General features: G+C 31.6%; 3 protein-coding genes across 5 annotated transcripts in view; 1 reads left to right on the top strand and 2 right to left on the bottom strand.

Moving 5' to 3' along the window:
• LOC146534640 (b(0,+)-type amino acid transporter 1-like) overlaps positions 1-8,756 on the bottom strand; it is a 28,453-nt gene extending 19,697 nt beyond the window's left edge. For both annotated transcript variants that reach the window (XM_085192431.1, XM_085192430.1), the window contains exon 1: positions 8,597-8,756. In XM_085192431.1, coding sequence (XP_085048557.1) covers positions 8,597-8,636 — 40 coding nt within the window. In that variant the 5' untranslated portion in view covers positions 8,637-8,756. The remainder of the gene's footprint in view (positions 1-8,596) is intronic.
• Positions 8,757-9,661: 905 nt separating this feature from the next.
• On the bottom strand, positions 9,662-12,596 carry Rab7 (RAS oncogene family member Rab7). The gene has a single exon (XM_085192439.1). It carries the CDS (start codon positions 12,127-12,129, stop codon positions 11,503-11,505), a length of 627 nt encoding a protein of 208 aa, XP_085048565.1. The 5' UTR covers positions 12,130-12,596; the 3' UTR covers positions 9,662-11,502.
• An 80-nt stretch (positions 12,597-12,676) lies between these two features.
• On the top strand, positions 12,677-22,670 carry LOC146534642 (serine/threonine-protein kinase GL21140). 2 transcript variants are annotated; one of them, XM_085192427.1, is made up of 14 exons: positions 12,677-12,820; positions 12,974-13,192; positions 13,511-13,610; positions 13,698-13,895; positions 14,381-14,494; positions 14,994-15,181; positions 16,321-16,416; positions 17,309-17,454; positions 18,258-18,376; positions 18,486-18,585; positions 18,883-19,028; positions 19,588-19,737; positions 20,037-20,279; positions 21,178-22,670. In XM_085192427.1, the coding sequence occupies exons 2-14, from the start codon at positions 12,975-12,977 to the stop codon at positions 21,229-21,231; spliced, it is 1,872 nt and encodes a 623-aa protein (XP_085048553.1). In that variant the 5' UTR covers positions 12,677-12,820; position 12,974; the 3' UTR covers positions 21,232-22,670. The 2 variants fall into 2 exon arrangements, with proteins under 2 accessions (XP_085048553.1, XP_085048552.1); XM_085192426.1 differs by having other exon boundaries at positions 12,687-12,882.
• The last annotated feature ends 514 nt before the right edge of the window (positions 22,671-23,184 follow it).

The raw sequence follows: 23,184 nt of genomic DNA on the forward strand, positions 1-23,184 counted from the left end.
TTGCAATGCAATATGCATAGATATTTAGATCAAAAAGTTGATTAGATTGCATTTTTACTTGTAACGCAATTTAAAATTCAGCTTTATAGCATTTAGGTACCTATAAACATTTTAACAATATGAAATAAAATTGTTTTAGTACATGTAAAAAGCAATTTTCTCAAATAAGTTATATAAGATATTTAGTGGTTATTATTTATATTATTACATAGATATTAAAGAACTAAAAGAGTTTGAGGATAGTCATGGTGTAGGGGCACCAGTATGTGACTGTAAACGCGACTGGTTGTGAGTTCGATCCCAACTCGAGCAAGTGAAATATTTCAATATTTCAATATTTTCATTTCATCGCTCTGGTGTCGAGGTAAAGAGCGGCGTTGAGTTTCGCCACTCAACACGAAAAGCCTGCAGAATTTGGCGTAAAATAGAAACAGATTTTAAGTTGTCTCTGCCTACCCTGCTGAGACGCTAAAAAAGAAAAAAGAAAGGGATGCAAAAAGTATTTTCTCATTTTACTAACAGAAACTTATACTTAAGCGAAATATTTAGTGACAAAGTTATTGGACGAGGGTATTAACCTTGATTCTTATCCCTTAAATGCTAGACTTGGTGTCGCCGAAAAATGTTTCTCGTGCCCTTGAAATGACATTTAGGTACCTACATGGATTTTATTCTTATATATACTTTTCGAAAACTTCTGTTTTTATGTTGTTGAGAGGCCACCAATAAATGAAAATTAAAAAATACTAATATTATAAAAATAATAAAAGACAAAACCGAAAGTTTTCATAAGGTTAATGCATTATGATAATGAAGTTTTCGAAATTTTATCAGATATTGCATAGAATACATCTCACTATGAAATTTAAGGCCTATAAATTACATTATAAAAATAAATAAATCAGCTTCCGACTGTATCCCGGACACAGCAGGGTAGGCAGAGGGAACCTAGTGTTAATACACTTCATTCCCCACTTTCTGCCGAATTCTGGAGGCTTTGCGTGTTGAGTGGCAGATCTCAACGCCGCAAAATTACTTTGTATTATTTTCCATTATAACATACATAATAATTAATAACAATCAAAACAACAATATTAAATTATTATTGAATTCAAAAACCACCACATTCAAATCTCCGTACCAGTTTGACACGTGACAAAAGCTAAAAATAAAAAAAGCATATGATCGTGTTACGTCCATACATGTAGACGATTATGGCATTAGCGTATGACGGTAATTAAGAATTCAAGGAATTTGAATTTATCAATGTCATATAAAAATAATTTGCTTCACGCTGCATCCCGCAAATATAGTAAACACATACGGAACCTGGGAACCTAGCGTCCACTCCGTTCCATTAAGATACTTGCGTTCCCAACTTTCTGCAGAATTCTCGAGGCATTGCATGTTGAGTCGTGAAACCTAACGCCGCGCTGTTGCGCGTTCGTTACCAGAGTGAGAAAAGAAAATACTCAATATTTAATTTCCTCGAATGGGAATCGAACCCACGACGACAGTTTCGTCGCGTTTACAGACGCACTTATACCTTCGACTGGCCTCGAAAAAATAATAAACTTAAGATAATAAAATCAAAATTAACATAGCCATCGGTCAAATGTAAACAATTGTGTGTATTTTAAGTATTATTTTTTAAGATATTAGGTGCAGCTACGTACTCATGATGTACCTACCTAGCCAGTTATAATTAGAGATGACCGTCGTTTATTCTTAGATAACTAACTACGTCACAGGACATCACATAACACGTTCTTCTAAAAAGTCTACTTATCTTATGAAAGCGCCATTCAAATATGTGTATTTATCGTATTAGTTCAAAATTTAGTACGATAACTCTAATTACATATATGCCAATTATATTTAATGATTTTAGTAGCAAGACATGAACTGAAGCCTAGTTACAAAAACACTGGAGGCGTTGATAATTAGACTAAAATATTTATTGTATGCAAATAACCTTCAAAGGTGTCTATAACAAGAAACGAAAATTAAATGAGATTAGCTAAACAGTACATCTCAATATTTGAAATAGTAAATTTAGCAGTATCCATTTTGACGAAGTTAATGTTTCTATTGATTTGTTTGTTTCTTTTCAAGGTCGGCCAATTTTTTTCTCAATGAAGAGTCAAAGTACTTACGTCTACGTACGTCCGTTTGAAAAATGTATACGTAAAAATAATATGGATTGTCCAAGACTCATATTATATAAAGCCTATCGGTGACAAAATAACTTATTCAATTAAAAAAAAAAACAAAATTAATCAACTTTAATATTTAATAAAATGTAATGTAAAAATTACACCAATAAATTCTTAAAATGATATAAATTTATATTTATTATTTAATTTAAATAATTTGTCAGATATATTATCTATTTATCTGTGAGAGTAATAAAAAAAGAACATTTTCAAAGTCACTCGTAGGAGCGGGATTCGCTACGGACCAATCAATATGTTTCACGCATGCGTCAAAATGAGTTTAAAATATTTCTACAAATTGAAAAGCGTAGGCGGCAAATTGTACTACTTTTGAGTTGTGATTGAAAATATGTTACCGTATGTGATATTTAGTGTTAGATGTAATCAAAAATTGGTACTTGCGTAACGGACTTAAAGAATACCTAGGAAGAATACCTAGGTACCTATTATGTTTAGTAATATTCCCTTTACTGTTTTTCGCTTCACGCTGTATCCCACACATAGCAGTGTAGGTCGAGGGATTCTGGGAACCTAGTGTGAAGACATTCCTTTTTCATAAAAAACACTTACGTTTCCCACTTACTACCGGAATTTGGGGGCATTGCGTTGAGTGGCAGAACACAAGGACGAGCTTTTGCTTTTGTTTTGTTTTGTTTCGTCATCCGGTGACGGATATGAAAATATTAAATATTCCACTTCCTCGTGTAGGAATTGGACTCACTAGCTTGTCTCCCTGCGCCACAACTGGCCTCTGGTACTGTTTACGTTTTAGAAATTAAATATCTATTTAATTACCAACCTAAAACAAAATCTTTTAACTCACCGACGATAAATGTAAAATATATAAGCAGAATATAACTATTACTTTCATTAATATATTTCAATTAAGAAAAAAATGCTATGTGCTCTAACTCGGACCAAACATTCGATTGATTGATATTGCCAGTTCTTTGACAATGACATGAATTGTCTGTAAAGGCGAACGCTTATCCGATGCGCTTCACTCTCATAGATTTAGTTGTAAATCATTCATTGTTTTTACATTATTTCTTTGTTATATAATATTATAATATATTTTTAATAAGATTTTCTCAATAAAACTTGAAAACATAAGGCTTAACGCTTCTTCTAGTTGCTTTATATGTAGGCAATGTAGAGATAGAGTTTATACATGAACATGTAGATTATTTTACTTTTTATTTTGAACTAGTGGACCCGAACGTGGCTACGGCCGCTTGAACTATACCATCATTTATTAAATATAATAATGAAGTTATTTTCAATTTTCAATAGAGAGATGCGTTAAGCAAGCTCATTGTTATTACAAATATGAGAAAAAAAAGTATCCTATGTTCATCCCGTGACCCTCAAGTATCTCTATATGAGTATTTTATCACAATTAAATTAGCGGTTTGGCCCTGATTGCGGGCCTGAATTAAAAGACAGACAGACAGACAGAGTTACGTTCGAATTTATAATGTAGGTATGGATTACAATCTAGACACGTTTTACTTTTTTCCGGTCAGGGCCACAAAAATACGCGGCGCATAAAAATAATCAGGAGGAAATAAACTTTATTCGTCATAATATTTGTTAGAAATCGTTTGATAAAGCCGAAATCTAATCTTATCACTAATTTACAAGTATATTGGCTAAAATCGTTAGGTACATATTAACGTTTACATCTCTACGCTCGAAGTATACTTTCAGTATAGAACATCATTAGAATTATTATTATTAAATTATTAAATTGTGATTGTAAAGCGGCAGGTTGTGGGTTCGATTTCCACTCTAGGAAATGAAATATTTAATATATTTTATATTTTAATTTTTTCAACACAAGACGGAATGCCTTGTTTTGCTATTTAAGAGATACAGTGTGAAGCTAAATAAAAGATAAAAAAATACTATTGAATAAAAATACTATAAAAAAATACAATGTTTTTATGAGGAGAATGATCGAGTTTCTGGTCAAAGATCTAAGTACAATAAGTACCTTTACAATTAGTTAACAAAGTATAACGTGGATTATGTGACTTCAGTGATTTGGGTGGGATAAATTATCAAAAGTTACTTGACAATATTTCTTGTAAAAGGGTAGCAAAACTTGGGCATTATTGTATCGAAAAAATATTTCAAAGATCAAAACATTAAATATTTCATCTCGTCGAATAGGAATCGAACCAACAACCTGTCGCGTTTAAAGACACGCTGGCGCAGGGGCATAATAAAATTTTTGTGCGACCTCCCGTTGTGCATCACTATAAATGAAAGAAATTGTTTTGTTTTTAAAATCATCAGTTAAAAAACGACCAACGAAACGAACACGCTGTACGTTCCATGTCATCTTTTTAAGTTTCCGACATAGCTATAGGTGCTATATTAATTTCCCGAGTTAAAATATTTTGATTTTGGATAGGACTTCTGCGAATTCTTTATTCTTAAAAATTCTTCATTATTTTGACGGCCATTTTAGTAATACCTACGTGGACACTACTCACAGATTATCAAGGAGGCCTTATAGTACCTAACAATAGCCTGATAGACAAATATTAGACTAGAACTTACTCAAAAGTCTCCAAGCGGATGGAAAATATTAAAAATTGTACTTACATAGAGAATAGATTTAGATTAATAGATCATGTCGTATAAAATCGTATACCTTCGTAATCGTAACCTTTAATTAGATTAAAAAAAAAATCGTATTCTGTAAAAATTAAAAAAAAAACAATCTATTTGACAATTACACTGAAACAAATAATATTATTACAACGTACAAAAAGTTACAGTTTTTTATTATACAAAGTATCTGATTAATTATAATTAATTAAAATCAATTACACTTATAAGTCCACCAGCAATGAATCTACTTATGTAGAACGAACAATACCAATAAAATATCTTAATTAAAATAGACGGTAGCTATTTGGCGCCTACTTTATTCACAGCACGTCACTCATCCGTGGCATTTAGTCTCATTTAGTCTACAGAAGTCCACGCGTCATAGGTATCAAAATCAATATTTAAATACCAGGTACTATTTAAATATTAAATATTATGTATAAACAAACAATTTCTATCAAATACTTCTTCATGTGCACCTAGAAATGTAGCGTAACTAAGGATTATAAATATCTGTACGTTTATTTAGGTCACCTGTCTATTTCTATTTCATGTGGATTTACACGTATTTAAAATTACAAAATTCAATTAGAATTTCCTGAAACTGTAGATTATGTCTTCTTACTCTATATATATAAAATCCAAAGGTCACTCACTCATCACGAAATCTCAGAAACTACTTGTGCTAGGAATCTCAAATTTTGCATAGGAGTTACTTACAGAACTTAGGTGCTCGCTAAGACGGGAATTTGCAATATTCGACTTCTAAGGGGTTGTTTTTAGGGTTGAAAGTTTGTATGAAACTTCGTTACTACAAATGCTAGGAGTCTCAAATTTTACACGGACGTCACTTATACGTACGGACGTAGGTACTCATGGAGATAGAAATTAATAATAACGTAGTCCACGCACGCGAAGCCGCGGGCGGGCCGCTAGTGTTTTATATATACATATATATATTCTAGTATTATGAGAATAATGGCTGAATCCTAACAATGTATGCACTTTATTTTTTTGGCAACAGTATAACTGGCAAAGTAGTGGTAATAAATAAGTCATACCGTCAAAACAAAGAAGCAATATAACAATCATCATATTTTTATTATTTAAACTCTCAATCAATGCGTACCAACCAATAAATTCACCAGTACCTACATATATTTTCCAATGGTTGAATATATAAATGACTCATAACAAGAAAAGGAAGGACAATCACGTAGATCTATTCTAAGTATTTAGATAGTAAATACCAGGTATTATATATTTTAGTAACGATGATTTAAGTATTTATGATACAGGTAGAAACATTTAAGTATATAATACATATATCGTTATAGTACTAGGATCGAAATTCAACAGATGATGCAATATCTCCTTACAATTTCGCAGTACAGAAGTCGGAACAAATTCATTATACCAAGTTGGGTTAGGCGAACGACATCTACCCCATTGTAAAAAAATCATTAGTAGCGTAAAATTTAAATAGTATAAGTACTTTTATAATTTTTAATAAATTACCTTCATAATATACACATATACCTTTAAAATACACATATATACATTTTTTCCAATATCTAAACGAAGGTTAATAATTAAATACAAGTATGTATATCTTCATATACTACAAGTCGTATATGGTACAAGCCAATTTCAATAAAATCAATGAATGCATTGAAGCATACGAATGTGTGTCGACGTATTTTGATGCTTGATAGTTATTATAAATTTTGTATAGATAAATTTTGTATGTAATATATATTATTTTCGATAAATTTCTGTGGTTTCGCTTTATTACATTTTTTGATAAAACTGAAACGCTTTTATATCCAAGGTGATAGAATAAAAGAAATATTGCGGCTTATAAAACACCTGTATAATTCGTGGATGTTTTAGAACAAGACACAATAGGAGTCATATTTTTTTTACATTTATTAGTTATAAGAATAATTAGTTTTTAATTATAATAATAGAATTTCGAATTGATTGCATCGATGATCGATTTACCATATTTCCTCTTTTTAAGCTTTAGCTTAAAGCTGTTAATATATTCAAAGAACTTTTTTTTTAATAAGTATTCTAAAGGAAAGTATAATTTGTGAAATAAAACTATTTTTAACGGAATCATCGTAATTATGTATAATTTTGTATTAAATAAATCCATCCTGCCCAGGGTCGGCAGAGGGAACCTAGTGTTAAGACACTCCGTTTCCCATTTTCCTTTAGTAAAATTGTGAATTAGTTAATTTTGTATTAGAAAACTTGAAATACAAACGGCTAAAACTATAGAACTTATAATGTGAGTTGTGAAGCATAACTGAAAACCTTATTACGTTTTAGTATCAACTTGCCAACCTATATCTTTCTATTATAATTTTTAATTAATCCATTACCCTGCGATAAGTACAAAACGTCTCATTAAGTAGTCAGTGATAGTAAGGTGACAAGAGGCGTAAGGAAATTATTATTATTTGAAATTCTTAATTTTTATATGAAATTCTTGATTTTTATTAGAAATTCTTACTTCGGTTTTAAATGGTGGCTACGAAGTACGAACCTAATGAGTAAACAAATAAATATTTTTAAAATATTTATTGAAAACATGAGACCGTAATAAATATACGTAGCTTTATATTTATAAATAAATTGTGAGAATTATATCGAAAATCATCAAAGTAGATAATTCTTCACATTTCGATTAATGTAATTCTATAAAAAGAAATAAGAATAACTTTTTTGTGGTGTTCATTAATATTTCTAAGTATCCTTTAAAAGCGGGAAAATATGAAATGTTACACAAAGATGCTTTTTTATTAAAAATTTTAATATTTCAAATATATAACTATGGTTAATTAATCGGCCAAACACTCAAATGTTAGATAGAGTTCTTAGAAAGTGCTGAGCGAGTTTTTCCACATAATCAAAACATTCTATCGCAATAGTATGCAACTTCTGCATTCTCTTGTTTCAATAAAAAATTAGGTAATTTAATAATTGAAATTTAAATATTTAATTTTTCTTTTAGAATTTACTTACAAATTCTATATATATAAATCTTCTAATTTCTTCTTCTTTATTTACAAATTCTAAGTATAATAAAAAATATTTTACATCTGTATTTTATAGGTAGTTTTATGAAAATGTCTGCTTTCCCTATTTATGATTGAAAATAGATTTATATTATATTATAGGGCTTTATGATTGGCATTGAAGCAACTTCGCGATAATTTATCCCTTAGCATACATCACAAGGTCAACGAGGACACAGGGAATAAGAAAATCTAAAATGATCTCTACAAATCATTAAACTTTACTCATTAGATATATTTTAAATTGTAATATTATTATGAAAAATAAGATATAAACAGTATAATAATTATATATATATAACAATTACAGAAAAAATGGTGAAATTTCATGAGAATTTTCACTAAGTTGTTGCACGATGAGAAATGCAGTTATTGATTTAAGTATTTAATTTTCCGAAATTTATGTTATTTTGCTGCAAGAAAATGTATAAATAATATTATACGATATACGTATTATGATGTTATCATATATGAAAAGAGTAAAACAATGTGACATTAGCAATATCTTGCATGCTATTCTTAATTAGTGTAAATAAAAAAAAGAAAAGGATCTTGTACGTTTTGTAATATAGGTAATATTTCAAAAAAGAAATGCTGTACTTCCATACATTTCAATAAATATATGCATACAAAATTTAAAATTTTAATGAGGACCTACCAACTCGGACTTACCATTACATGCAATCCCAGGAGGCTGTTCATTGTAATGCATTTCTCGGAGCACCGTGATGCGTGTGAAGAATCGCGCCCTTTCATGTCACAAGCGAGACTGACTTCGCTACAGGCCTGCAGGCCGGCTGAAACGCTGGAGCTTCGTCCCCTTCCCACAGCCGCCCGCGCCCCGCCAGGCATGCGCACACTGCTTGTAATACCTATACCTTTAACAAAATCTACATGATAATATAATATGATATGTACTACCTTATACTGACATGAAGACTGAAGATTATTTGATCTGAATTTATATCTACAATTATTAAGTTTAAGAGCCATATTTCTTTAATAAGCTTTTCATAAATTTATACTTTTAGGAGTAGTCACCCTAACGTGACCAGACTCCAAGGAAAAAACGGGACGGTCCCGTATTTCGATTGTGTGTCCCGGTGTCCCGAAACATGCCACTGGGACGTACAATGGCCCCTGTTTTTCGGTTTCGTGATTATAGCAGTATGCGATTTTTCAAAAAAGAAAGTATTAAATTATTTATTAAAGGTGTACTTTAAAAAAAACGAAAACACCGTATTAGATATCGAGAAAAAATAAAAAAAAGAAAAAAGCGGGTGGCTTTAAAAAAAACGAAAGGTACTTTATACCTAGACACACGAAGCACACCTCTAATAAAAAGAACCGAAAGCCATCCTAGTTAGTGTCCCGTTTTGAGCTGACTGAAAAGTGGTCCCTTGAGCCATATCGATACTTTAATTTTTTAAAATATATTTTAGTTATCAGTCTCAGAGACAAAAATATGGTTATTAGTAGGTACATGCTTTACATTGTTTGCACATCACTTTAATTTTGCAAGGAAAGCTTCTTGTGTAATTTAATACACCCATTTAAAAATATTGGATATCAGGTAGCGGCGCCACATACTTACTTATTATATTGCAATTTATTACGTAGGCTTACGGTAACACCAGTAGAAAGAAACACCAATCGAATTAATAACCTCCTTTTTGAAGTCGGTTAATAAATATGAATATATTTGATACATTTAAGGTTCCATATAAAACAAGATTCTGTTGTTTATGTACTTTTATTAATTAATATAAAATTAAAAGCAACCATTATTACAGCATATCATATTATTTTATCTAGACCTTAGAATTTACCTTTTATTATATCTACTAATAACAATCAAAAAATTATATCCCATTATACCAAAGAAAAGATTGATATTAATATTTCCCAAACATTACAAGGCAAGAAGTTAGTTTAAAATATAATATTTTTTTAAGTTATTTTTTAATCAACATCATTCCAATTATAGGCCATAAATTAAATATTGTTTGCTTAAATTATTATTTTTTATTATTTTATTAAAACTGTGAAGCTCATCAGCGATAGCAGTTTAAGGACTCATACAATTCTAATTTTACTACTAATTTATAGTAGTAAATAATCATAATCCTGAATTTTCATGAATATACAATGGGATATAGGAAATATTTATTTAAATTTTTATGTTTTCTAATATTTTAAGCTTAAAGTATAACTGTAACATCACATATTAATAAGCAATGATGTACATGTATGTATTATACTACTATAATTTCATGAGATGAGTTAACAATAAAATAATAACATATGTAGCAAAATGTTTTGCAGTTTTATTTAAATAATAATAAGTGTATTACAAAATGCTGAGTACTAACCTAGCGTGTATCTAGATATATTTTCTGGGAGGCGAGAGCTGGACTTGAGGTTTGAACAGGTATGTTTGTGTAAAGATTTTAAAATTTTTCAAGGCAAATTTTTTGTTAGTAAAAATTCTGGGATAAGCACAAGACTATTATGGGATGAGAAAAAGCCACCATAGGGTGTAGGAATAGGGGGAGGGGTCACCCCTATTCCTACGCTCATGGTAGTAGTCTTTCAATTTATCTGCTGTATCATTATCTACTTATATCTAACAATAAAAAAAATTCAAATATATACAGAAATATAGTGTTTACTAAAGAAACAGTTGTTAATTTACTTGATTTATTACAATAACAAATGATTTTAAAACATTTTTTTAAGTTACTATCACTCCATAATGATCTAATTAAGAGTTTTATCAAAATTTTACTTTGACAATAAAACATGAGAAAATATAAATCAGCTAAAATTAAAACATCAAATATAACTCGGTAAAATATTGTAAGATATGTATATAATAGTTGCTACGAATTTTGCAGTCTTGCTGGCAAATTACACTTATGTATGTTATCTTTAATCCAGTAATATTTATTTTAAAATATGAGTCAGAAAGAAATACAAATTGTTGATTCATATGAATGCTATAAGCTTTAATTTTTTGCATTGACAATATTTATAAACTTTTTTTGTATTTAAAAATTTGAACTCAATAAATATAAGTATTTCAACAAAAAATAACTGTTTATAAAGATTATATTAAAACTAAATTAAAATGAAAATATGTTAAATTATAGAAATTAAAACTAAATATAGTTGTCAATTGGTCTTTGCTAGATTAATGAAATAAAATATATCACACAAACTAATTTAGCTAATAACTTTACACATATAATAACTTTACTCATAATTATGATTGGAGTATCTATTACATATAAAAAGTTTTCCTCTATTTAAACAGATCCAATTGTACTTTACATAATACAAACCAACTCTTTTTAGCAGTGACAGGTATCCTTATATAAGTGCTAACTTACAATAATGCAAGTGCATAAAAATCACCAAAACAAAAGTGAAATTATATCATGGCTATACAGATTTTTACATATGATTATAAATCAAACTAACTATTACTTAAATAAAAATTATACTCTATTGTTGTATTTTTTATATAAAATAAAGAGACACTAGTATATTGCCATTGTTTAAAAGTGAAGTGGAATTTAGCAAGCACAGTTATCTCCATCCCTGTTGCGGCCATTGTCATTAGCATTCAGCTTAATTTGATCTGGGAATTCATTATAGAGCTCTGCTTCAGTTTCTTGAGCCAATGCATTGCGTGCTATGGTCTGGAAAGCAAGTTCGACGTTCACTGCTTCTTTGGCACTTGTTTCAAAATAAGGAATGTCGTTTTTGCTTTGACACCATTGCTGTGCACGCTTTGCTGACACAGCACGGTTATCCAAATCCACTTTATTACCTAATATAACAAACGGAAAGTTTTCAGGATCGCGTGGTGATGCCTGTATCAAAAATTCGTCTCTCCAACTCTCCAAGGACTTGAACGTGTTAGGGGCAGTTACGTCAAAAACTAAGACGCAACAATCCGCCCCGCGGTAAAATGCTACCCCCAAAGATTGGAATCGCTCTTGTCCTGCTGTGTCCCAGATCTGCATTGTGACGATCCTGTCATCGACAATTACCTCTTTCGTGAGAAAATCAGCTCCTATTGTTGCCTTATATTGGTTGGAAAATTTCTTGTTGACAAACTGATTCATCAAAGATGTTTTTCCAACACCACTATCGCCAAGGATGATAACTTTTAGAAGAACTTTTTTACGTGAAGACATGATGTACAAAAATTTATATAATTATGATGAAAAATAAAAATAATAGTCACTCTTTGTCTGTAGGTACGTTTTGACATTAAACGGAATTGATAAATGCGTCACCTGTTTAAGATGTTGCCATTGGTAAAAAATTTAATCTTGTTAAACAACATCCAATAGTTGCATCATGCCTCGTAGCATTTATAATTAAATCTGAAACGTAAATAATACAGTAACTACTGGCTTTCTAGAATAATCTTTAGACATTTATTAAATTAAAATATATAAGCAGTTGTGAAATTGTCTATAATATTTTATTTTTATTTATCTACTACATTGAGCATTGAATACGGTAAACGAATAAAATTGTCATCAATCAAATTTTCACATCTAGTAAATTATTTTTTTATTGTTTGCTTGTTAACAATTTATTAAATATTATTATACTATACAATACCGTACTATTCCGTTACCTGTTGAAAAATAAAATAACTGAGTTTATGACGGACGAGGGTACGCCACAGGCTAGTAATGTCAATACTTCCATTACACATATATTATTTATTTATCTATATATTTTATATTATCTATAACCTGCGCTGATTTCCGCAGGTTTCCGTGTTTCATGAAATACTTTAATCATTGAATAAAATATTTCGTTAAACATATATTTCATAGTTTTCATAAATTTCATAAAATGAGAGACGATTAAGTAAGAAATATAATTATACTAAATAATATTTAATAGTTTCTATTAAGCACCGAAGAACAGATGTGAGGACAATATGAATTTTGTTGTTTGATTTTTGTTCGTTATCGAAATTATAAGTTTACAAAACTTTACTCAACTTTCCCAATGTTACAGAATGGAGAACAATTTAAGCCGTAGTGGGAGCCACTCAAGCTCCGTATGCGAATTAGAAAAGGATTTAAGCGATATGGAAATTATGAAATCTAGGACGAATCGACGTAACGTAATGACTCGATCTCAACCAGCACGTAAAGCAAAAAGGATCAGGTTTTTTCGAAATGGTGACAAATTTTATTCAGGAGTAATAATTCCAGTCTTGCCAGAACGATACAGGTGAGAAATTGTTAAACTAGTATACAAGAAATTGTCAGTAATTTAAAATTACTTTCACTTTTGTATATATGCAAATAGTACATATACACCAAATTTAATTCAATTCTGCATATTAATATATTTTGTTACACATTTATTATGACTAACTAGAAAATATTTAAAGCCTTAAACTAAATATAGTATAATAGTTCTGAAGATCCATTATTATTTTCAAATTTCTCATTCAAGTTTGTATTTTACATGAATAATTTTGCTAATTTATATAGTATGACTCATAGCTGCTAATGTAAATCTTATTAAGTTCAAATTATTTTACAGATCTTTTGATAGTTTAACTGCAGACTTAACTAGAGTGTTAGTTGATAATGTAACATTGCCCAGTGGTGTTAGAACAATATATTCTTTAGAAGGTAGAAAAGTAAGTATAAACACAAATGATGATTATTGTACAAATTATTATAATATGAAAGAAGCAACATTATTCTTTTTGATTTCTAATTAACAGATAGGAAAAGTGGATGATTTAGAAGATGGTCAGTCATATGTTTGCAGCGGGGTTGGTGAACCTTTTAAAAAGTTGGACTATGAAGCTAGTGCTGTGACACCTCAGTCATTTAGGCTAAGTGGGCCCGAGTCTCTGAGTGACAGTGCAAGTCCATCACCAGCAAGAGCTAATAATCGACCTGTGTCCCGATATTTGCAAGTGAGTAGTTTAATCTATATGTATATTTTTTTATTAAATAATTTTCCATACATTTCAAGAACTTCACATATAAATTTCCCTACTTGACTTTATTGACTAAAAAAGAAAACATTAGTCCAATTAGAATTGTTTAATTGAATTGTCTTAGATTCTACTACATAATTCTACTATATAATCTAAAGCAAACCTGTTCTTCATTGAAACATAAAAGTGAAATGTGTTGGATATGATTCAAACAATTATTAAAAAAATATTTTAATTAGATCATTCCTTAAATTCAAAAAATTCGAATTAAAAAAATCATTAAAAAAAAAATACAAATCTAAAATAAATAAATATATAATTTCTTTTTATGTGCATTTTCCCTAAAGCAAAACATAAACAAACCTAAAACAAAATTGTCTACCTCTGTCCAGAGTGTCTACCTCTTCATACCCTGCTCTGTATGGGATACAGCATGAAGCTAAAAATATATATAATTTCAGACTAATGGTAGCAATTCCACTGGCAATGGCTCACCAAGAGTGAGTCCAGCAGGTGATAATGTGATCCGGCCACGCATAGTTACTCTTATTAGAAATGGGGTGAAACCCCGCAAGGTAAATATGCACATTTAAATGATTTTAAAAATTGCTGTTAAGGCAGTGTGACTGCATTTTTACTGTTTGCACAATGAATGGAATCAAACCTCACTTGGGGAAATAAATTATTATCAATTTGGCTGTAGAAAGCTAAGCATCAAATTCCACAATGTCTTGAATTTGTTCAAAAATAGAGAATGGAGTGTAATGGTGCTTGTGGGGTATGGTAATGGTGTACGATTGTATACACGGCGGTTGTGTTTTCGGATCCCACACCAGTACTAAATATTTAATATCTTCATTTCTCCGCTATGGTACTGTAGGAATTGAGTTCCGTCCCTCAACACATAATGTCTTCAGAAATTTGGCGGAGAGTAAAAGTGGGGAATGAAAACGGAGTATAATAACATGAGACTTCCAGGTTTCCTCTGCCTACCCTGCTATGTGCGGGATACAGCTAAAATAAAATAAATAATAAATCTATTTTTTAAGTTATAAAAAACCATTATTCTTTCAGGTTTGCAGATTGCTATTGAACAAACGCAATAGTCCAACTCTGGAACACGCGCTTGCGGCGATCACTGAATGTATAAAATTGGATACTGGCTGTGTACGAAAAGTGTTCACGCAAACTGGCACACCAGTCACTGCTTTACACCAGTTTTTCGAAGAAGAAGATGTATTTTTTGCATATGGAAACGAAAGGTTTGTTTGTAATGATAAGATAATTTTAGGTCTTTTAAATCAGAATTAAAAGAAAGATGAATGTTGTGGAGGAAAGGAGGAGGGTGGTGGCTTTGTAGTAAATGAGGAATCAGATTCGCTGACCAAATCCACCATGAAAAGATACACAAATAGGCACATTAGTACCAGGGAGGATGTTAGTAAGAATGGAGGATGTGCTTAGGTGGGTTGGGCAGGTCAAGATAATGACTGATAAAAGAACAATAAAATATTTAAGAAGAAAATGTGTGAGAGAGAGGGGGGGAGACCTCAGTAAACCTTCAAGTACTCAGTATTTGTGATACTGGATACTCCACCCCAGTACATCAACCTCTCCATGTATGAAGAGGTTGATGACAGGGGATGAGGGAAAAGAGGTAGACAGAGAATGTAGCATTTAGCCCTAACAAAAAAGCATAAATTAAACAAAAGTAACAAAAAAGCGCACTTTGTTAATCTATTAAAAATGTGTGTGAATGTGGGCCATTTTAAACAATGGGTCATTTTTAAATGTAAATAAAATGAAGCTGTAATAATATCTTATCTTATATGTAATACAATTTTTTTTATGAGTAATCTTTTAATTCCACTTTTTTTTCCTATTACTAACTGAAATTACGTATTTAAATATCTCAAGAATATTAAGACATTTATTCTAATTATGAATATTATTTTTTTTCTGTTTTTCGTTTCTAGCTTTATGCCATATATAGTATAGTAGGTAGAAGGAACCTAGTGTCAAGACACTCTGTTCTCCTCCTTCGGTTTTTATTATTATGGAGAATGGAATGTCTTAACACTAAGTTCCCAGGTTCCCTCTGCGTACTCCATTATGTGCGGGATGCAGCGTTAATCTAAAAAAAACATTTATTTTTAGCCAGTCGTGGCGTAGGGGCACGAAGTGTGACTGTAAAACCGACTGGATGAGAGTTCGAAATTTATTTAAATTTATATTTCCATTTCTTCGCTCTGGTGTCAAGGCAAAGCGTGGCGTTGAGTTCCGCCATTCAACACGCAATGCCTCCAGAATTCGGCGGCCTACTGCGCGCGGGATACAGCGTGAAGCTGTTTTATTTTTTGTTTTCTTTTTTCATATTGTTATCATTAATTATTCTTTACAGAGTTAATCAAGAAGACTTCGAACTCGAATTTGAAGAGAGCAAGGCTGTTTTACAATGTAGAAAAAGTAAATGTAATGCAATATCTAGGAATTCAAGGTATTTTTTGTATTTAATGTTTAGATTATGTACATATAATAATTACCAGTTTATTGAAATAACTATTTCTTTTTGGTGAATGATTTGTGAGTTTAGTAGGTCAATAAGTACTTGTTTTAATAATTAATAATTTGTATTGTTAGATTTTAAAGTAATTCTTATCAATATAAATAAATTATATTATATAAAAATAATTTTATATAAAATATTGTTCTGAGAAAGCATTTAACAACACAATGCTTGAATTAGTAAAATTAATTGCTTTTTCCAAGAAAATGTAAAGGATATAGATAACTTGGTGGCTATCCTTCAATAATACAAACAATTGTATTATTGTATTAAATTTGTTATTCAATTGTAATTTTTATACTAACAAGAACAATTATTGGCTCTCTTGGTGGCTCTTCTCAGTGCTCGAAAATATTTTTTTCGGCCAACAAATTAACTTAGACAAACATACATATTACGACACGGAAATGAAAATCATATTAACATACACGTCTTTAGTGACAAAAAGGAATTAAAAATAATGACACAAGAGTAGCCTTGTACCAAAATATATTCAAGTGACTTCCACTAATAGAAAGCGAGAGTTGGGCGAATATTATAGTTCGGATAAATAGGTTAATAGACGTTCAAATAATAGACGTTGTTGTTTTGCAGAGGGAACCCAGTGTTCAGACACTACGTTCCTTTCCGTCGAATTCTGGATGCATTGCGTGTTTAATAGCGGAACTCAACGCCGCCTTTTGCTCGACACCAGAGCGTAATGAAAATATATTTTTTTAAATAAATATTTAATATCCTCTAGTGGGGATCGAACCCACAATCAGTCGGCATACAGTGACACTTTGTGCCCCTGCGTGTAGTGTATGTTGAATGTGACCTCCAGGAACGGTCCCAAGCCCCGCATGCCGGTGCGTCCGGCGGCGCGCGCAGCGGCGGAGGGCGGCGCGGCGGGCGACGGCGATGCGTGTCCGCTGGCCAGCCTGCTGCCGCAACCCCTACGGCTGAAGTACAGCGTTGGGAAGATTATAGGTATATACTTTTTATTTATTAAGTTGTGGTAGTACTTGCAGGTTTTAGAAAAAAAATAAAAAATTAAATCTAGCGAGATTTGAACCCGCGCCATTTGTGAACCGTTCAAGCGCTCTGACAACTAGGCCAACGTTTTTATCCAGTTTCTCATATTAAACCTAGTATTTACCTCATATGTATGAATCTGTTGCGTAATATCATATTTAGTATTTTAACAATATCTTAAAAGATTGTATGAAATGATGTAGGAATTTATTCCAAAAGTCACTTTCTTTAACCGTTACTTAAAATGTTAATGTTCTTATTAAAATAGAAGAATGTGTACTTCCACATCATACATAACACATTAATCATAGTCAATGATAATATTTAATCTTATTCATACTCAACGAAAGAACAATGACAGTCGTATGAATAATCATTAGACGTACATTATGTCTTCGAAAATAAAATAGTCAAGAAATTAAAAAATATATTTATATGGATACAACTTAATGTACTTTCTCTTTCAATCATTAGTAGGTATATTCCATTGAAGTAGAGATTGAATTAAAACCAATTTTTTTAAGCTTAGCAGGATAGGCAGTAAGAACCAAATCTTGGAACACTCTGTTCCCTACTTCGCCGAATTTTCGAGACTGCGTGTTAAGTGACGGGACTCTGATTTTGTCTTGTTACCAGAGCGAGAAAATGAAAATATTAAATTCCTCGAGTGGGAGTCGAACCCACAACCGTCTGCGTTGCCACAAATGGTCACTAAATATAAATTAAAAGATCCCATTAGAAATATTGCTTCTTTTCAGGTGACGGCAACTTCGCGGTTGTACGGATATGTAGGGACAAATCATCTGGAAAGGAATATGCTCTCAAAGTTATAGATAAAGCAAAATGTAAAGGCAAAGAACATTATGTTGAGGCTGAGGTAAGCCTATGACGTATATTATATACTAAATTATTTTAAAAAATATTATTATATGAACTATGAAGCCACAGACAGCCAATAAAAATTGTAACTTATTTCTTTTTCAAAGGTTCGCGTAATGCGAAAGCTGTGTCACCCTCGCATAGTGTCTCTCATAGAAGACCAGGACAGTCCTGAGTGGCTGTTCCTCATCATGGAACTCGTTGGCGGTAAGCTATAACCTTAACTAATAATCCATTGAATAACGATTCATTAAACCTCTCTAACTTTCACTTTTAATTTCGCCACTTCGATACACATAGTAATATAATGTAATATGAGATAGGCAAAGCTAAATGACAAAATATAGCTAAATTTTAAAGTGAAATGGTGATTTTCATATTTTTATTAAATAAGAACAACACTATTGGTAATTGTTAATTCAGACACATATTAAAATGTAAATTAATAAAAAAATACTTATTTTATGCCAGAAGTTTAAAGATAAAATCTACATATACTTTTAGGTGGAGATCTTTTCGATTGTATCGCGGCCGCTTCTAAATTTTCGGAGCCGCAAGCGCGCTTGCTAATAGGTCACCTAACATCAGCTATCGCATACCTACACTCGCTTTCTATCGTCCATCGAGACATCAAACCTGAAAACCTTTTGGTAAGACGTTTAACAACCGTTTATTCTTACTAAAAGAATAGCACAACCCTAGTAAAAACACCTTTTTCCAATAAATTTAGAATTTTACTCCTTAAAGATATATTATTGGTTTTAAATGCGCCCTGTTTATGTATATTGTTAAAATGTTTTTTAATAATGCTTTTTTATATCTCATTATGAGTAAGGAAGTCTGTTACATGAATTTGCTAATGTTAAATTTTTAAATTAAATTTGCTAAATAAGTATCTCTTTACTTGGTCTCTATTTAGTGACCCACAAATATAATTTGAAATATGAAATATTTTTAATAATAATAAAAATATGTTTACTTAATTTTATAATTGTATAATATTTGCCGCCGAATTATCGAGGCATTGTTTGTTTAGTGGTGGACTTAACATCACGCGTTGTCTTGTTACCAGAGTGAAGAAATGAAAATGTTAATACATAATTAATTCCCCCGAGTGGGAATCGAACTGACAACATTCGTGTTTACAGTGCATCTGTACAGCGCCCCTGCGCCACAACGGCTATGACTAATTAATTTGTGAATATATAGGTGGAAGTAGGTGCAGACGGCAGTATACGCGGCCTGAAGCTGGCCGACTTCGGTCTGGCGGTGGAGGTGTGGCGGCCGCTGCACGCCGTTTGCGGCACGCCCACTTACGTGGCGCCTGAGATACTGCTAGAGACTGGATATGGCCTTAAGGTTAGTTGCCTATATCTTATTCATTTTGCTTTGTGTTGTATCTGTCGTGTAGGGGGCGGTGTGGATATGAAGAGGGAACTTAGTGTTAAGATACTTTGTTCCTGATTTACTCTCCAATTGTTGAGGCAGCGTGTGTGTTGGGTGGTGAAATTTAACACCGTATTTTGTAATCTTATCAGAGTGAAGAAAGAAAAAAGTATGTTCAGGCAAGCGCTGTCCCGCTGTGTCACGACAGACTCAAAATTTAATAGTAGTTGGTTATAAATGTAGTATTTATAAATAAGTGATATTCCATTTAGATCGACGTGTGGGCCGCGGGCGTGATCCTATACATCCTGCTGTGCGGGTTCCCGCCGTTCTCGTCCCCGGACGGGGACCAGGAGAAGCTGTTCGACGCGATCCTGTCGGCGCGCCTGGAGTTCCCGGCGCCGCACTGGGAGCGCGTGTCGGCGGCCGCCATCGACCTGGTCGCCAACATGCTGCGCCCGCAACCCGAGCTACGCTTCGCCGCCGAGGACGTGTTCGACCACGCCTGGATGTCGGTACGTCTTATGTGGCTTTACTTCAGGGCTTCGATTAAATGAACGTCGATTCACCGAAATACCGCTTATCCGGATTACTATCCGTCAAACTCGCTCGTTTTTAGTCGCTTTTCGTCCTTCTTTCACATTCGTATTTTTATTTCAACTTGTTACATATACATTACGTGATACTTAACGTGACCATTTTTCGGTCGGCTCAAAACGGGACACTGTAGAATGGCTTAGAGGAGTGCTCTCGTTTTTTTTTAGAAAAGTGTTATCGTTTCTTTTTTTTTTAAGTATAATTGACACTTCAATAAATAATTTAATACTTCCGCATATTAAAAACTAGGTTACTATAATCACGGAGCCGACCGACCAAATTTACATGCCATTTCGAAAAACTACACATTTACTACGTCCCGGTCCCGGGCCCGACCCGACACCGGGACATACAAGTGAAAAACGAGACCTGTCTGGTCACATTAATAATACCTTATTTCTATAAGATCGATCGACTCAATTTGATTAACTTTATTAAACAACTAGCGGCCCGCTCGCGGTTTCGCCCGCGTGAACTATGTTATTATTAATTTCTGTCTCCATGACTAGGTCCTAGTGACGTCTATGCAAAATTTGAGACTCCTATCATTTGTAGTAACGAAGTTTCATACAAACTTTCGACCCCAAAAACAACCCCTTAGAAGTCGAATATTGCAAATTCCCGTCTTAGCGAGCACCTAAGCCCTATAAATAACTCCTATGCAAAATTTGAGATTTCTAACACTTGTAGTTTCTGAGATTTCATGATGAGTGAGTGACCTTTCGATTTTATATATATAGATTAAATAAAAAAAACTCTAAAATGAACTATCATTTACAAGTTATGATAGTTATTATAAAATTTGTTTTATTATAGGAGGACTATGATGAAATATGCGATCGTTCGTGGAACGGGGAGGACTCGACATAGCCACGTCACGCTACAAGCATCACGCCGGCTCACAGCTACGCAATCGCATGCCTTCTTATTGACACCAATACCAAAGTTATTCCATACTATATATAATTGTAAATTATCCATGCAACGCTGCACGTGTGTTCAATTAAAAAAAAACTTTCTTTCATACAAATTATTGTGCTGCAGTGCCAGTTGATGTTCCCATTTTGATACAATGTCTTTGGGGTATATAATAATATGTTGATAATAATCATTAAATGAATTCTCTATTTATTTTCTTTATGCAATCAATTATTATTCTTTAAGAGATTTAGCCTTAATTAGTATTTATGTGGCTGTAAAACCAGTTTTTATATAATATTATTTAGGTTTATTTTTTTATACGATTGGCCGAAAAAATATATGCATTTATATGATATAAAATAAAAACGATCTCCAATATTGCAATTGTAGGCCACTAATATATATTTCTTAACTGTGTTTATTTATGGCTTGAATTAGATTTATAGTCCTAAGTAGCTTACACGCAATTTCCTAGAGGCCTACAGCACCAGGAGTGAAACAATGTTGAGAAAATGGCTGCTGAAAGCTGTTTATGTAAGTTAAAAATATACCAGTATCATAATAATAGGGCTTAAAACTTAGCATGGGCTCTTATAAATGGTGCATATCTCCAATTTCATAAGTGTTAAAACTTAAAACATTTAAGTGCTATAATTTATGTTTACCTATTTTTAATTTTCTTAATGAATTGTTTGTTTATTTAAAGATCTTTGCACATGATTTAGTAGTAATTGTTGGTTAGATACAACATATAATTTAGTACAATCACCACCAGTCATAATATATAGAGTTTTTATTGTGGGCATTTGGTTTATTACTACAAAAAACAAGTTATATAAGAAATTGGCGATTTAAAGAGATATATGTATCAAAAAGACTTAAGAATACTCAAAAATATCCATAAGCACAAGAAAAAAATATATTCAACAATATATTTGTTTTAATTGAATATTGCTTAGTACTGCTTCATTTAAATCATTAGATAAATAATTGATTTTGCTTCAATACAATACGGCTTATAAGAAACAGTACAGTGGATTTATTCCTAGTGCCAAATTTTTTAATAATTTCATATAACTCCATTATAGTTATTCGTACACGTTTTCTTGTATATTACATTTCAATATTATAAATTCAGATGGTGTTAATTTTACTTTGCATTTTTGAACAGAGATCAGACTGAAACACATTCCTTTATTGTTATAATATTTAATGCTTGATGGATTTTTAAAGGCAGATTAAAATGTATAAAATACCAAATGCTTTGATATGCCTAAATGCTCTCTTTATTATTTGTTCATCGAACCTGTATGTTATTTTTTCCTGTGTTTTATTGAAGCGATCTAAAGATTTATTTGCTTTTATAATAAATTATTTATTAAAAAGAACTTTTTTGTTTGTTTTATTTTTTTAATAATCATTGCCAATTTTTTTAATGTTTTTTCCTTGCTTTTTTTTTGACCCCAAGAGACATTACTTTTGTAAACATTTTTCGAGATTTATATTTTGTTATATCTATTTTTTAAAAATATACAAATTGACTATATTTTGCTTTTTAAAAATAAAACTTTGTCATTAGTATTTAAAAATTTACATATTCATATAGAAATAATGACAACAGGCCAGTCATGATGGAGGGGGGCACAAGTTTGCAACTGTAAATGCGACAAGTCATAGGTTTAATTCCCACTTGAAGACATGAAATATGTAATATTTTCATTTCTTCACTCTGATATGCAGACAAGACAGTGTGAAGTTAAGAAAAGATAAGTATATAATAAAAAATATATAATATGCATGATATAAAAAAAGAGCTAAGATGTGTACTGCATAAAATTGTCATATTTGCTTGACTTGGACAGCTAGAGATAGTTATTTTACACAATTAAAAAAATGGCAGTT

The sequence above is a fragment of the Heliconius melpomene genome, chromosome 11 (assembly GCF_056956725.1).
Source record: "Heliconius melpomene rosina isolate 202511_hmr_F chromosome 11, ASM5695672v1, whole genome shotgun sequence".
Taxonomy (NCBI): domain Eukaryota; kingdom Metazoa; phylum Arthropoda; class Insecta; order Lepidoptera; family Nymphalidae; genus Heliconius; species Heliconius melpomene.